The sequence below is a fragment of the Gopherus flavomarginatus genome, chromosome 12 (assembly GCF_025201925.1).
Source record: "Gopherus flavomarginatus isolate rGopFla2 chromosome 12, rGopFla2.mat.asm, whole genome shotgun sequence".
In the NCBI taxonomy this organism is placed as follows: Eukaryota; Metazoa; Chordata; order Testudines; family Testudinidae; genus Gopherus; species Gopherus flavomarginatus.
In genome coordinates this window covers 44,684,529-44,700,963 of record NC_066628.1, presented here as the reverse complement: position 1 = coordinate 44,700,963, position 16,435 = coordinate 44,684,529, and the positions used below count along the sequence as shown (strand labels likewise).

At 43.1% G+C, this 16,435-nt stretch overlaps 1 protein-coding gene across 1 annotated transcript in view; it reads left to right on the top strand.

Annotated features, from left to right (window-relative positions):
- Positions 1-16,435, top strand: part of PITPNC1 (phosphatidylinositol transfer protein cytoplasmic 1) — a 194,348-nt gene that overhangs the window by 121,045 nt on the left and 56,868 nt on the right. Inside the window, exon 6 of the mRNA XM_050920709.1 lies at positions 11,044-11,115. Coding sequence (XP_050776666.1) covers positions 11,044-11,115 — 72 coding nt within the window. The remainder of the gene's footprint in view (positions 1-11,043; positions 11,116-16,435) is intronic.

Sequence of the window (16,435 nt, the reverse complement as noted above, 5' to 3'; positions counted from 1 at the left end):
CTAAATCATCCTTTTTTGGGGCTCTTCTCATACAGAGGCAAGCACTAAAATATGTGCTATAGGGAACAATCCTTCATTGGCCAGTGATGGACAAGTAACCCAATAGGCCTTTCCCATGTTTTACTTCTATAATCAAGGCTAGTTTAGGGCATAAGCTTGTTTCAGGGCTTCAGCCTTTGGAGTCATGTGACTACACCAGACTCTGAGCTTTTGTAATAGAGTAGGAAGATGCTGAGGGGATATTATGTAGAGCTCAGTTATGCTCCCCTTCTTCCTGCACCTCAGCTAACTCTCTACTGAAGCACAGGCCAGATTTCTGTCTTTTCAGGACTTTTCTGAAAGCATTAAGCAGAGTTAAATCTCAGGGCTCTTGCATGCAAAACCCTGGTAAATAGGTGTTAATGATTCCCAGTATGAGACAGTACCATACAGTTTCTCAGTAAAGAACCATTTAATGCACACACAAAACATTACAAATAGTATTTGGAATACTTATGAATACCATAAACATGAGCTATTAGGCAGCAGATCTGTTGGTATTCTTCATACAGATTTCCCCCTTTGCTGCTGTTACATATATTTTTAACATAACATTTACACTTCCATGCCTTGGTACATACATATAAACACATTCTCCAATTTCTCAGTCTCAACAATGTGTATTGACTCATCAGAGCTCATAAACAAAGGCAGTTCCTTTCCAAATACTTCAGAACCAAGTCAGCAAATAGTCTGGGGCCTCCACAGTTGACTGGACCTCAGTTGCTTGTGAAACAGAAATCTGTAGCCTGTATCTGAAGTGGTACATGTATTGGGATCAGCATATGAAATGTCCATTCCCTGGATTTTTAGAAGGCACTAGCTTTTCCTTGTGAGCCCAGTTAAATCAGGTCTGATGTACACCTCTCTCACTGAGCTCTGGCCAGTTCTCTCTTTAACTGAGCTAGAATCCCAGTTTCAAGCCATTAACTAATGGCTAAATGTAAGTCCTGTAGCCTCCCGGCTCTCCCTCTAGATCCATGATACACACAACAGTGGACCAAACATTATCCTAATGGAGAGCTTCTCTAATAAGGGAAGCTGGACTAGCACTTACCTATATCCAAAATGGTACAGGTATTGGGCCGCAGCTCTCACAGCAGACACATCTGCATGCATCAGCCACTGAGTCCACAGGACTGTCTACAACTCCTATATTTATTACCTTCCTTACCTACTGTGCTCTGATTGGCTGAGCTTTCAGAGGATGAGTGGCTGTGACCTGCCAAGTGGCTAGCCTACAATGAAAACCTTCATAAACAGCATCCAGTAACTGCCATGCCCTACTTTTGGATGTTCTGGTCCCTTCTAGCTGAGTTGCTCTGCCCAGTCTTCTACACATCTGCAGAGATATAAAGTATTCATATCTCCTCCCCATTGCTTCTCTGCCTTTCTTTGGACTTCAGAGCAAATGCTGCAGTATAAAGCATGTGGGTTACATTTCTATTTTAAAAAAAAAAGTTTCTAGCCCTCATGGCAGTGAAGTAAAGCTTGAAAATGTGACCTGGATGTGTAGAGTTTCCATCTGATCATTTCTTCAGAGGACAGGTTTTATCTCTCTGAGGGACAGGAAAAAAGGTTCAAATTCTGCAAGAACCCCCAGAGGCTGAATGGAGGCCCTGCACATCTCTCTCAGACCCCCCGGTTCCCACAGTGACATAGTCAGCTGAGAGAAGCAATGGGTCCATAAAGTAAGACACGTTCAGATGAACCCTTTGAGTTTGGTTTAGGTTTGCTCCAGTAAGCCTAGCTGCACCCTAAGGGCTGTTGTGTGGCTTTTAGTCACAGCTTTGGGTTGGAAGTAGTGCAGCTTTGTGCCTCATGGTGTTCCTAAGCCTCAAGGGGGAGCATGCCTGCTGCTACACCTGTTCAGGGCATGTAGCACACACTTCCCTTGGTGGCTGGCCAGCTCCACTGGCTGGTTCAAGAGAAGGGGATTGGGTCTATGGCCTTGATTCCGCCCTGCCCTTCCCCCTCCAGTGCCCTTGGCAGGAAACACTCCTTAAACTCCTCATTTCTCCCCCTGCCCCCATTCTTATTTATTTCTGTCTGGGAGATAAGTCGTTCAGGGTATCAGCATCTTAACAGAGCAGAGATGAAGGTGGAAGCTGTTCATGGCTGCCATCAACAGGTTCTTTGATCTATCAATGTAAATTTTTAATTGTGAGAGTTGTCAATTATTGGAACAATTTACCAAGGGTTTGTGGTGCATTTTCTATCACTGACAGTTTTTAAATCAAGATTGGATGTTTTTCGAAAAGATCTGTCCTAGGAATTATTTTGGGGAAGTTCTATGGCCTGTGTTTATACAGGAGGTCAGACTAGATGATCACAATCTGGCTTTAGCATCTGTGAATCTATAGACAATTACAGAGATGGTTGAAGCTGCTGAGTCTGCTAACCAGATGTCAGGGGCTCTGTGTGTCCCCATTTCCCGCTTCTGGTTTTCTGATGTTCACCAAAATCAAGAGTTCTGTCCATTGATGCCTAGAACATTCCCTGAAATTTTGGAATTGATTGGCTATGGGCAGGGCCAGTGCAACCTATTAGGCGACCTAGGCAGTCGCCTAGGGCACTAGGATTTGGGGGGTGGCATTTTCTTCGGCAGCGACCGTGGCGGCCGGATCTTTGGCCGCCTAAGTTGCCGCCGGCATTTAGGCGGAGGGAGCTATGCAGGGGGGCGCGGGGAGGGGCGCCTCAGGGCAGAGGGGGGGAGCTGCCACAGGGGGCGGGGGGACGCAGGGACGCCTCAGGATGGGGGAGGGTGCAAAGGTTTTGCCTAGGGTGCGAAACGTCCTTGCACCGGCCCTGGCTGTGGGGTTCGAAAGTTATTGCATTACAGACAGAGAAAAGTCATCAAGTCGAGCATAAGACATCGCTTCACTTGGCCAATCTCACTTCACTCAAACATCTTGTCCATAAGTCTCAGTCCTAGCATATGCTCTTCAATGGGAGTCAAAGGCACTTTGCTCCTTGCAGGATCTGACTTCATTGCCAGGAAAACATATATGTGACCATAAGACAGCACAAAGCCTGAAAAGTGAGAGATGGCCAGACTGAGCATTGACATGAAATGACTGCTGCCCCTTAGCTAAGATTTAAGAGAATATACCTCAGCCACTCTAGCAAAGAGCAGGATTAACTCTGACAATCCAAAAATAGTTTCCAAGGCTTCAGGATTAATATTCATGAGGCGTATAGAGAGGTACAGTGCACTGATGAAGTCTCCAGCAGCTCACTGGATTTTCTGCAGAAGGTCCCCCAACGGGTAATGAAACTAGCTAAAATACTGTTATCCTTCGTTGGTAGAGCAGCTTCCTGAATAGGTTACAAAGGGCAAAGGAACCCTTTTCTCTGGCCTTCTGCCCAACAGTTTTATTGCAAACCATTGTAATCCCTTCATCCACCTCAGATGTACAGTAATCGCTATGAAAGGATTATTTTTACAGCCCTATCCATAGATTGACTGTAAAATGCCATATGTGTTTGACTCTGTCCCTTTAAGGCTTTGGTACTGGTTTTGGCTTGCCTACATTTTATCCTGTTCCTGTAAGTGTTTCTTATTGCTATGGCAACACTAATCAATCATCATGCTAAAAATAGCCCTTTCATTTTCAAGAGAGTGTCTGTAGTGAATTGAAAATCCAACTGTGGTATGTATTTTCCATATACTGCTTTCACTTCCCCCTTCTTTAATCTGGGAATACTCATGCTTAAATCTGGTAATTACTCTTACAGATAGATGCATTTGTTTCACTACTCGCTCACTTCTGCTGTGAAATCTCCCCGTCGCCTCAGAAAGCAAAATCTTAGTGTATTTCAACTTTTTGTGCATTGCATTCTCCCTGCACATCTGATTGCAGGTATCCCAAGTTTGCAGGATACTTGAGATATTCAAACTGAGTTTATAATGCAATTTCCGTGGATTTGATAGCCATGATATAGAAGTCAGCTATCAAGACAGTTGTATCAAAAGGAAACTTAGGACTAAGGGTCATAAAAGACCAGGGGAATCCTGCAAATGTAGACACGTTCTGCAGAATTTAAGATGTAATGAAAAAATTATGTAAAAATGTGATAGCCTGGAATTGCTACTTGTTTTTTTCTCTGAGAGGCACTTTGCAAACCTTAGTGATGTTGAAATGGAAAATTGGAAATGGAATTGCCCCGTAAGTTCCAGTGCATGCTCTGTGTATCAATCAGCTGCCAGGTTTGTGCTGGAATACATCCCCGGGGGAGGCAGGGCAGGAAGGAGTAGTGCCTTGAAGAGTAATACACTAACAAAATCATTGCCTAGCTTTCCCTGTTGTGTCCGATTTTAATTCTTGCCTAGTTCTTGTTCTTTAAGGGGAAAAAAATTCTTTGTGCGTGATGAATAAGAAAGCCTTTTGAGTGCTGCATAAACAGTTCCCTGGTTCTGCCAGAGCTCTGTGCCAGTTACTCAGAGAGCATCTGATGAATCACAAAATACATTCTGTGACTTGTACAAAAATTTGGACCTTGCCTAAGTGTTGCTGAAAGCCGATGTTACTACAACAGCAGGTGCCAATAACTTCAATGATTTTAAGAGTTATATTTGCAATCCAGTAACTGTAGGTGGAGTTTAGTATTCTGGGGGGGCTTTTTAAAGTTCCCATTGCCATTTTTAGTTTCAGCAAGATTTGTTACAGCCCAGCAACTGTACTACACATGCATTTAGATTGGAACCTGGTCAGGACATATGGTTTCCTAGTTCCTTTCCCATTATACCATATGAGGCAAATGGCACTCAAATTCTCAGTCTTTAATCTTCCCTTAATGTTTCTTTGGGGGAAACAAGCTGTTAAACGAGGGCTCAGCCAGGTGACAAAGACATTATTCTTGTAGCTCTCATACTGCATATGCAGTTGCTGAAGCTAATTTTTCAGGAAAATGCTGGCATTCTATGGGGATTTTCTTTTCTTTTAAGACTTGGTATTTCGCTAACAGATTATTTATCAAAGGGATGTCCTAGCTCATTGGGGTTTATGGAGAGCAAAGGTTGTGAGTTGCTAGCGGTTGACGAGTGGCCTCCTTCCAGGCACCCCCTTGAGGCCTCGGGGCAGCCCTGCATGTTGTCCCTCACGGCTTCCTCAATAAACTCAAATAAGAAGCTTTCACAAGGCCTGATGAGGGTCTGGTGTATTAACTTAAAGTTCAGAATTAAACACAAGAAAATCTTCCTTCCAGCCTCAAAGTCCCTGGGTGTCTGAGGGCTTCCCTCTGTAAGCAGGCTGCTCCCAGCCCTTTCTAGCTGGGGCAACTCCCTGGGTTTCAGGGTAAGTGGTGCTGGCTTGAAGTAGTAATAAGAGCACCCCCACTATGAAAATTGTTCCAGCACCCCTACTCAAGGTCTTCCCTGTGGCTTCTCTCACTCACTGTAGTCTCTCCTCCTGAGTCTCCTCCCTTTTCCCTGCAGCTTCCTGCTTCTCTTTGAGGACTCACTTGATCCAGCTCAGATGTGCTTCTTTAGTAGTCAGGTTTGGCTAGCACCAGATCCTCCAGCCTTCGAAGGTATGTCTACACAGCATGTTGGAGTGATCAGGAGCAAGCCTCCCAGCCCGGGTCTGCAGACTTGGGCTAGCAGGGCTCATGCTGGTGCTCTAAAAATAATTGTATAGCTTCAGAGCCCAAGCTGCAGCCCAAGCCACATCTTCAAAGCACTGTCTACACAGCCATTTTCAGAGCACTAGCATGAGCCCCACCAGCCCAAGTCTGGAGACCCGGGCTGGGAGGCTCATTCGTGATTGGTCCAAAATGTTCTGTAGGCATCGGCATGCCCTAAGAGGCAAGCCACCTTGCTACACTTGCTAAAACAGCTTTAGTGAAATATACCAGCATTTCCATGCCAGCTTATTGCTAGGCAATCAAACAGGATAGCTAGTGGCAAAATACAGCATGATGAAGAGCCATTAATGTAGTCAAGGTTCGATCTAAGGGGAGAAAATAAGTGATGCTGTTCTCCCTATCTTTTCTCAGTACTGATGCCAACATGAGATGGCACTCGTTCTAGATTGTGCAAATCGTTATAATGTTGTCACTCTCCTTCTCGTGTGCTTTGATCCTCAGTGAAATAGTTTAAAACCTTGAAAGTCAGAGTGGCATTTCCAAATGTGTTCAGTGTTGGCCTAACTCTGCTCCCACTGAAATCAAGAAGACTGCCATTGACTTGGATGGGGGCAGAGTTAGGCCAACACTGAGCATTTTAAAAATACCACCCTTAAAGGACAATCAGTAGGCTGCAGAGTTACTGCCCCATTGAAATGAGTGGGAGGAGGTCACACCTTTTATAGCTAATGTTTCAGGCTGTGTGCAGACTCAGGCAGAGCATCACTCTCATTAGTTACATATAAATAGTATTTTGGAAAATTTTCTTTGTATCCTGGGGTTGGACTTTAAAGAGAGTCTAGACTCTGGAGCACAGGAAACAACCACCTCATTAAAGTAGTGGCTTGTCAAGCTGCTGCAAGATGGGCCAATTCATTCTGGAGCATAGCATGTAAAATGGCTGGGCTCTGTGTTAAGAAGCATCCTGATCTGCCTCATTGCTGACAGACAGCTGCTTAGCTCAGAATATCTGATATCTATGGGTAGAGAGGAAAAGTGAAAACTGATATGGACTTTTTTCCAAACTGCAATGATGTTGTGGAAATTATCATCTAAACAGACTTGTCATAAGAAGAATCAGTCTGTATACACAGCAGTAAGCATTCCCTAGGCCCCTATCACAGGTGACTTTTAAAATACTTGAGGTGAATTTTGCCCTTGGGCAGAAGACCAAAGCATCACTTATGCAGGACTTAAATTTGGGGTTTGCCATTTACTAAGAAGCTTGCTAGAGTGTCGCCTGATTTATCCAATACTGTTATATAAAATAGGGTCATACCCCATATGTCTATATATTTAAAAATCCTATCAGTTACCTGTGTTTATTCAGGAGTCATAATTGTACTGAACCTGCAGCTTTGCTTTAGCCCACTAAGGCAGAGAGAATGATTTTGATTGCTATCCTCTATTAACTGTGAGGTTGCAGTGATTTCAGGGGCATATCTACAGTGAAGTCCTGGAGTGTGATTGCAGCTCCAGTGGATATACCCAAGCTAGCTTTAATTTGTACCTACATCTATACGAGCTGCAATCATAGGATGATTGCAGTGTAGATGTACCCAACGGCAACAGTTTCAATAAATGAAGAGAAAAGATATTTATATTGTGGAAAATATGTTCCATCCAACACCCCCAGGGACTTGACAGTCAGATCATAGCACATGGATACTTTTGCTGGTTCAAGGGAAGAGGAATCGTTGGCGGGCGGGGTCTACATAGCAACCAGAAACAGAAAAGTGGATGTGACAAAACCACTTGTGCCAACAAGAGGGTTTTCAGTGACAACCTAGCAATGAAGGTTAAGATGGCAACACCACTTCCTGTGGCAAGCAGGGTAATTGAGGATATGGGAGCAGCTACACTGTCCGCAGCCATTAGAGCCAGAGTGGTAAGTGTCATTTACATAACTGTTGAGGTTTTGGACAAAGCACCAGGCTTGTACTGTGTAATTTAAGAAATCAGCTTTGTGGCTTCTCAAGTTGGCCAGACCTGGATCTCTCTGCTCAGACAGTACATGCTTTGATGACTCTCTGCCAATTGGCTGCTCATATATTTCATCTACAGCTTCTTCTGTTTGCTAGATTTGACTTTTGACTTGGTTTTGTTTTCTTAAAAGTTGTGTAAAAGAGAGAATTAAATCTGCACCCTCGGACCAGAAGAACTGGTGTCTAAAACACATTAACAGACGGTGACACAGAGCTATAGCCTGAAGAGATGCACGCAGAACACCAGTCAACTGTGTTTTCCTACCAAATGCTCCAAACATTTAGCAACTCATGAAGCATCCACTTTTTAAAAAAAAATTGGTGAAATTTTTAGTGAACCCAATAATTCAAAACTAAACACTGACCCCGAGTAAAGGCAGGCATACCCAGACTCCACCCACACAAAACCACACTTGCCAGAAGCCATCTCCAAAATGCAACAAGTTGCAACTGCCCTCGTCTCTTACATGGCACTTCCTGGCAGAAGTCTCAGCATGCAAAATTCCAGCTTGAATCTAGTTGGAGCATTACGTGCTCAGACCTGTAGTCTCTGCAGGCTACACGCCATCCTATTAAAAATCACAGCTGCCATGGGCAGCAGTAGAACTCTACATGCTATGTTTTGGCCACCTTATTTTCTAGCTGTTCCAAAAATTCTGCACGGCAGTATGTATGAGATGAGTCTCTATTTCTTTTTTATTTAAAAAAATCTGCAGTATATAGCGTACTTCCTATAGCAGTTTGCTTTATCCACCATTCACCTGCCCATGCACACAAAACAGCTAGGGTAAAACAGCAAGCATACCCTCGATGCTGTGGTTCTTTACTGTTTATAAGCTGAATCCTTCTGGAACCATCAAATGTTGCTTCGGGCATAAACAGGACACTGCTACCCTCCCCCATCCTGGGCCACTCTTTGCATGTTCTCTCTGTTGTTAAGTCCCATATTCCCCCTCACACCCCCAGCTTAGTAGTATTTGACAGAGGAGTTCTTTCAGTCAGCCCCTTTCACACGTTCCTCTAGCTACCCAATAGAACACCTGCCACAACAGATGCTCTGGCTTCATTCTTAACGTGTCCCAAATATTTCCATCTTCTTTTCTGGATAACTTTGGAGATAAGCTATTGAACTCTCTGATGAATCTCGGTATTTGTGATATACGTTTGCTTTCCAAGGCATTTTAGACATCTGTCTGTCCCTCTGATGGATTTCCAGCTTTCACATCCATATATAAAGGTGGAAGGAACACTGTTTGTAATGGATTGAAAAAAATATTGAAATCTCTTTCATGCTCAGACCAGCTAGCAACTAATCAGCAAAGCATCTTGAGAGTCTCGTGTTGTCCATCTGCTCTGTCTTTTCGTCATCTTGCTTTTATGTGTAATAGCCTTCCCATTAGGCACCAGCAAACTTTTCACTGTAATTCTCTCCCACAATCCTAACCCATCCCTGGCAATCTGATGCATTCCCCCACATGAGAGCATGCACTGTGCTGTGCTGCGCTGTGGCAGGGTTCGTGTAGCCCAACAGAAGTGGGCAGCCCAGTCATAATACGTTGAGTAGATCTTTAATGCAGAATGTGCAAAAAACAACCCTTTTGCTTGACCCTCTTTCAGAAGTTATAACTGAAGCTCTGCAGCTGCCTTTAGAATTTGGGGAAATAAAATAGAGATGCTTTTGGCAGATTGGAAGACCTGGGACAGGAATAAAATGTACTGTATGTTGAGGTCAGCTGAGACTCTTCTGGTCAAACCTAAGTTGGAAGACTGTCTGGGTTTCTGATCTGTTAGCCTACGTTGCATTAGCTCCATCTCTGTCTGGTTGCTTATGAATAATGAATACACTCACCTAGCCTTTTGAGATGTGTGCATACCAAGTAACAGATGGCCCCAAAGATAGAGGTAATTAGAACCTACTGGGCTATCTCTGAAGGTGTTCCATCCTCCACTGCACACACCACTGATTTTCTTCTTGCACCACATTATCACCAGTCTACTACTAATATCATAAATAAGGTGCGTAGTGCATGGCCTAGATATTTTCATAGCTGGTAAGTATTGTGTTAAATGTTTGGTAAAAATTGTTCTGTAAATCCATTGAAGGGCCCTGTTCTGGCATAAACATCTCACTCTTTTTTGCACAAAGGTTTGAGTGGTCCATGCTTATTGCTCAGCTGCTGCTAATGAATAGTAGGTGTTCTGTGGCCAAAATTAGAAGCTCAATCAATGGCTTCTTTTCATATAGTCCAGGGAATAGAAAACAGTAAATTCTCTGGTCTCCGGAAGAACCTGCTTCCCCTTTCAGTTTTGCTCTGAGGCAGCTGACTCTCCAAGCTACCTCCCTTCCTGTTGGAAGAACAAAATCAACTCTGATCAAGTCCAAATTTGGACCAGTAGCAATGTGAGCACGGAAGCATAAAACTTTCTTCATTGTGTAACCTCAATACATAACATTTGAAATAGTCACAAGCAGTTCAAAGACTCTTTGCCATCGGGCATCAATTAAATGTCTTGCAAAGAACTGGCATGTCAGTGTCACTGACAGTTAATGCAAGAAAAGACTTGATGCCTTTATAGTAAAGTGGCTGAACTAGAATCATTCAAGGACTGCTGGCCATCGACTCTGGAGGTATGTCTTCACTACTGGCTGGATTGGCGAGCAGCGATCAATCCAGCAGGGATCGATTTATCATGTCTAGCCTAGACGTGATAAATCCATCCCCGAGTGCTTACCCGTCGACTCCTGTACCCCAGCTTGGCGAGAGGCGCAGGCAGAGTTGATGGGGGAGCGGCAGCAGTTGACTCACCATAGTGTAGTGAAGACACCGCTGTAAGTAGATCTAAGTATGTCGACTTCAGCTACATTATTCACATAGCTGAAGTTGCGTAACTTAGATCATTTTCCCCGCCCCCCCCCCTCCCCATTGTAGACAAGGCCTGGCTGCTTAAGAATAGTGAAAAAAACTGATTTGGGAGCAAGAGTGTGAAACGCTAAAGAAAAGATGCTTGAAATAGTCTCTAAAGGGAAATTGTGTTGTCTAGCACTGCAAATTGCACTCTTAGAAACCGACTGAATGAAACAATCCACAGAGAAAGAAAGCTAGCCTTTGTATAAAGTAACACTAGTGGATATATAACTAGTTGTCCCACAATACTAATATTAGTTTAGTTATAACTTTGTTTTAGTGCTCAACTTTGGGATAGAATCAATATATCCTTTCAAAAGCATTTAAAAAAAACTTGCAATTGTGGAGTTTCAGTGATTTTGATTCAATTTTTTGCAATAATCAGGAAAAAATTGGAAAGCTGCTAGAAAACAGGATTTATTGAACATGTGACCTGATGAAGCAATTGACATTTTTAATTGATCGGACACATTTTGCTTTCTTTGCAGTGCTCATTTTTGCCTAAATTCTCCATTCACATAGAAACAAAATATGAGGACAACAAAGGAAGCAATGACAATGTAAGTATGATCTCTTTTGAAAAATAAATGTTTAAACCCATGCAAGGGCATTGTTAATCATGAAATATTCCTGGGGCTTGCATGGCTTACAAACTGAAAAAGAATGCTCAGCAGTCCTTAATCTTTGCACCTGGATAGCCAACTCATCAGCGTGAAGAGATGGACTTAACTGACCTCTTGAGGGCCCGGTCCAGCCCTACATTTCTATGAAGGCTGTGCAACGTGCAAAAGAATTATGTAAACCATTATGGTATAAAGAATTTGTGCCTCTTATCTTACCTCCAGGCTCCTCCTCTAATCTCAACATAATTCATGGGTGTGAATTTAGTGCTCATGAAGGATTGTGTAGAATGAGGGAGCTATCTATATTATGTGTGTATGTATCGTGACAAAGTTCCTCCTCTACCTTGTTGGGTCCTGCACTTATTGGCGGATTTGCTCGCCTCAGAGATTCACCATGTGGGTCAGGAAACAGCCCAGAGACCTTCCCCTTTGGTAGAAGTCACAGTCCAGGTCAGTTCCTCCTGTGTCTGATCAGGAGTTGTGAGATTTGGGAGGAACCTGGGCCCGCCCTCTACTCCAGGTTCCAGCCCAGGGCTCTGTGGACTGCAGCTGTCTAGAGTGCCTCCTAGTACAGCTGCGCGACAGCTACAACTCCCTGGGCTACTTCCCCATGGCCTCCTCCAAACACCTTCTTTATCCTTACCACAGGACCTTTCTCCTGGTGTCTGATAATGCTTGTACTCCTCAGTCTTCCAGCAATATGTCTTCTCACTCTCAGCTCCTAGTGCCTCTTGCTCCCAGCTCCTCACGTGCACACTACAAACTGAAGTGAGGTCCTTTTTAACTCAGGTGCCCTGATTAGCCAGCCTGTCCTAACTGATTCTTGCAGTTTGTTCTTAATTGGCTCCAGGTGTCCTAATTAGCCTGCCTGCCTTAGTTGGTTCCAGCAAGTTTCTGCTTGTTCTGGAACCGCCCCTGTTACCTTACCCAAGGAAAAGGGATCTACTTAATCTGGGACTAATATATCTGCCTTCTAACACTCTCCTGTAGGCTTGAACAGAGACTGGGAATGGCTGAACCATTACACACATGTGTAATGGTTGCTTCTGAAGAAGTGGGTATTCACCCACGAAAGCTCATGCTCCAAAACGTCTGTTAGTCTATAAGGTGCCACAGGATTCTTTGCTGCTTTTACAGATCCAGACTAACACGGCTACCCCTCTGATACATTACACACATTGAATCTATTTCCCCATGTTAAGTATCCTCACACCTTCTTGTCAAACTGTCTGAAATGGGCCATCTTGATTATCACTACAAAAGTTTTTTCTCTTAATTAATTAGCCTCTTGAGAGTTGATAGGGCAACACCCACCTTTTCATGTTCTCTGTATTTGTATGTATATCTCCTTACTATATGTTCCATTCTATGCATCCGATGAAGTGGGCTGTAGCTCACAAAAGCTTATGCTCAAATAAATGTGTTAGTCTCTAAGGTGCCACAAGTACTCCTGTTCTTCTTGCGGATACAGACTAACACGGCTGCTATTCTGAAACCTATATTATATGTATGTCGGTTTACCTGCTTGGTATTATCTATGACTATATGGAGCTGAATTAAAAGGGGTTGATAGGCAGAACAAACAGGAAACAAACCAAGGGTCAGAGATAAGACAGCTCTGGGTAAACAACTTCAAGAGAACAATGGCTGGGCCATTAATTTGGAAGATTCTCTTCCCAGGCACCAGTCAAAAGTTACACAGCTGTTTCCTCAAGACCAGAGCCTAGAAATCAGAAGAGCCATAAACAGTTAAAAAGTATCTGTCTAAAGAAGGAGCAGGTAAGTGGCCAGTAGCAATTGAAGGAGAGACATTGACACAGAGACCCTGCTAGAGGCAGAGAATGAAGGAGGTCACTCTATCTATCCCAGCCCTGAGGTGGGGGTTTCTGGGTTAAGTGAACCTTCCTAAGCTTGCAAGGAAAGGGTAAAGTTTAGATAAGACCAGATGCATGTAGATTTTTGTTATTTTAACCCAGTTCTCTGATTGCTGTGAATCTTTGGGTGAATAAATAATATGTTTATTTGGAAAAAGCTGTTTTCAGTCACTTTAATCAGCTGCTGGACACAGGCTGGGAAGTTTCTGGAGGAAAGTTTCTTGCAAGTGCCAAATACACTTGAGCTGGTTTTGTTAACAGTGTTGGAAAACAGCGTGGCTGCAGCCCAGTTATTCAAAGTGATTGAACTGTGGGGGTCCACCCTTGTTGAAGGAAGTAAATCCTGTCACATGAGGGGTGCATTTGAGAGGGACTGCAAAGGGTCTACAACATAGGTCACCCTATTACAATTACATGGGTGCTGGGTGGCATTTCTGGAGACTGACATCCTCTATTTACTCACACATTGTCCCAACCCTGACCTGGTGGAACCTCCTATAGTGGTGAGAGAATAGGTCAGGCAGCCCTGCTAAATTGCTGAGTTGATGGGTGCATAATAATTGCACATTAGATAACTATAGTCTTGGTTTTAATCGTGACTTTTGTGATGCAGACACTTTTCCACTGAGAACTGTTCTGAGGCCACCAAGCAACCATTGGATGATGATAACTTTCAGTCACTAGTTAACCTGAGCTAGATTCAAACCAGTGACTTAGAAGGAGAGAGGCTGTATATTCCATTGCCAATTGTCTTAGTCTTCCAGTATGTCCAGTTTCATACAGTTATTAAATGTTCTCTCCCCCTTTCTGGCCTTAGTAACACTTAACTCAGAGAAGGCCCATGGCTTATGATCAAGCATTTGTGACAGATGGGAGGGACACATAGTGTCCTAGCACAGTCAGACTGCAATGGCAGTTGGCAGTAAGAAGACGTGCTCTTCACTGGTAGCATGGAATGAGGAAAGTTGGAAAGTCAGTTTTCCACTCCGTTCATTAACCAAGCAGCGGATGCTCAAAATATTTTCAGGATGTCAACTCTCTGGAGCAAAAATGTTACTGAGTCAAGCCCTGAATAAGTGTCAAATCAGTGAACTTAAGGCAAACTGGACATGGGTGGGATCCTCAGCTGGTGTGAACTGATGTACCACTGTTGAAATCAAGCTCTTTATAAAGGTTAATTCTGACAACATTCCCCATTGAGGTAGGTATTATAGTCAATTTTACAGCTGAGGAGCAAAGGTTAAGTCACTTGCCAAGTGTTACACAATAAATCAAGGGCAAATCTTGGGACTATAACCCATGAATCTTGACGCTGACCACTGACGAGGATGTAACTGGGTGTTGTGCTGAAATGATGGAAGTTAAATAAACATGGACCTTCTGCTGTTGAAATAATAAAGAACCTGGTTCAAAGACCACTGGAGTCTGTAGAAAGACTCCCGGTGACTTAACGGGCTTTGGACCTGGTCCCAGGCGCATTAGTGCACTCAGAACTAAGTGAGTAGGTTTAAAACTCAGTTTTCACTGGGGTCAAAGTATTCTTTTATGGCAAAATTTGCAGCCAGACTCAGGCTAAATATAAAAAATTTTGCTCAGTCAGGTAACAGCAGAAAGAAAAATTTTGCTAATTTTTCCTTTTAGTGCTCAACTTTTCATTTGACTCCATTTAAATATACAAGTTAAAATAATTATATTTTTGTATTTTCTCCTCCACCCCTTCCCCTGCCCTCTTTGACAAAAGGCAAATACAGCTTTTAACTGAACTGTACCCATAGCATTTTCACCTCTAGTGCTCTGGTGAATTAGCAGCATCAGGTTGCATTCAAAGATATTCTATATTTCCCTTCACTTTAACTGCCAACCATTGATGTGGAAATAATTAACTGTGGGAGATGCTTTCATACATTTTGCCATTTCAGTACAGAATATGTTGAATCATGCCTAATAATAGAGTAGAATGAGGAATAAATTTATTGTCCTAATAATGCATGAGTGACTTTAGCTAGGCTGTTTCTAGGCTTTCCTTGAGATTGTGCAGATCTTTTTTTTAAATTATTCTCTGAACTCTGATCCCTTCTTCAGTTGCATGTGATTTAATGAAATAGATATTGATTGTAAAAAGCAATAATTAAATTGAAGAAAGCTAAAGATAATTATATTGATTAGTGGATGAAAGCAACGTAAGTGCTTTCAGGCTCCTGTTATTGTTTAGTGAGCTAGTAAATTAATATTCCTTCTTCACTTAACATGATGCATTATCTGGTAGCATTCGGTCTAATTCCAGTAACCCATCTAGATATAAATGTCTTCCTGACTTTTCTTCTTAAAATAAAGCTAATAGTCTTGAAAGCAGAAACTAATCAAAGACAACAATATTAACAAGAACTGTAATTAAATTGTACCCAGGACCCGATTCTCCTCTGCCTTACACCTTGTGTCATCATCAGGGCGGCAGGTTTGTCACAGTGGGAAAAATATAATGGATACTGTGGTTTTCCCATTTGTCTGTGACTTGTCTTTGTGTCCATGATTTTAATAAACTCACCTGGCAGTGGCAGCTCCTGTGGCTCCAGTTCTGGGTGACGGGCTGGAGCTGCCTCTCTGCTCCAGACATTGCAGCTTAGCACACGGGGTCTTGACAGAATGCGGGGTTGGGCAAATGTGAGTGTGTTGAACTGTGACCTGGTGCGTGGGTGTCACAGCACTGCTTAGGTTTGGCCCAGCTGCTCCTCTGTCGTCGTGACAGAGGGGAGCCAGGCCAAACCTGAGCAGCACTGTAACCCCATGCTCCAGAGTGGGGAACAGGGCCCAGCCCTGCAAGGCAGGAGTTGCAGGCGCCACTGCTATGGGCCACCTCCTGATGTGTCATGGTATTTTTAAATCAGAAATCACAAAACCCATGACTTACCGTTATGCTCCATTATCTTGGATAAAAAATCTGCAGCTCTAGTGATCATTTACCTTTGTGAAAAATGGGAGTAAAATGGTACCATTCTGTAGCTTTGCATTTGCTTTGCACAAGTTGTAAACGATGACACAAAGTGCAAAGCAGTGGAGATTGAAGCTCCTTATTTAGATAACACACTAATGAGGCTTGCATACATGATAGTGGTGCAGTACCATAAATCCAGCCACTTGTGATTTCTAGTGCTACAGCACAGCTGAAGTAACTAGCTGTTCACATGGCAACTCTCCCTTTGGAAAAACAGAGTCAATGTTGGATGAACATGTTAGTACAGCAAATATTGTCACTGTTCTACTGTAGTTTTATGGGCTCATTAATGGTATTTGAAACTGGGCTAATGAGGCAAGCCATTCAGCATTGCTCCTTAAGGGTCGTTTTAGAAAGTAGAGTTTTTATTTTAAATTAGAAGGTAATATTT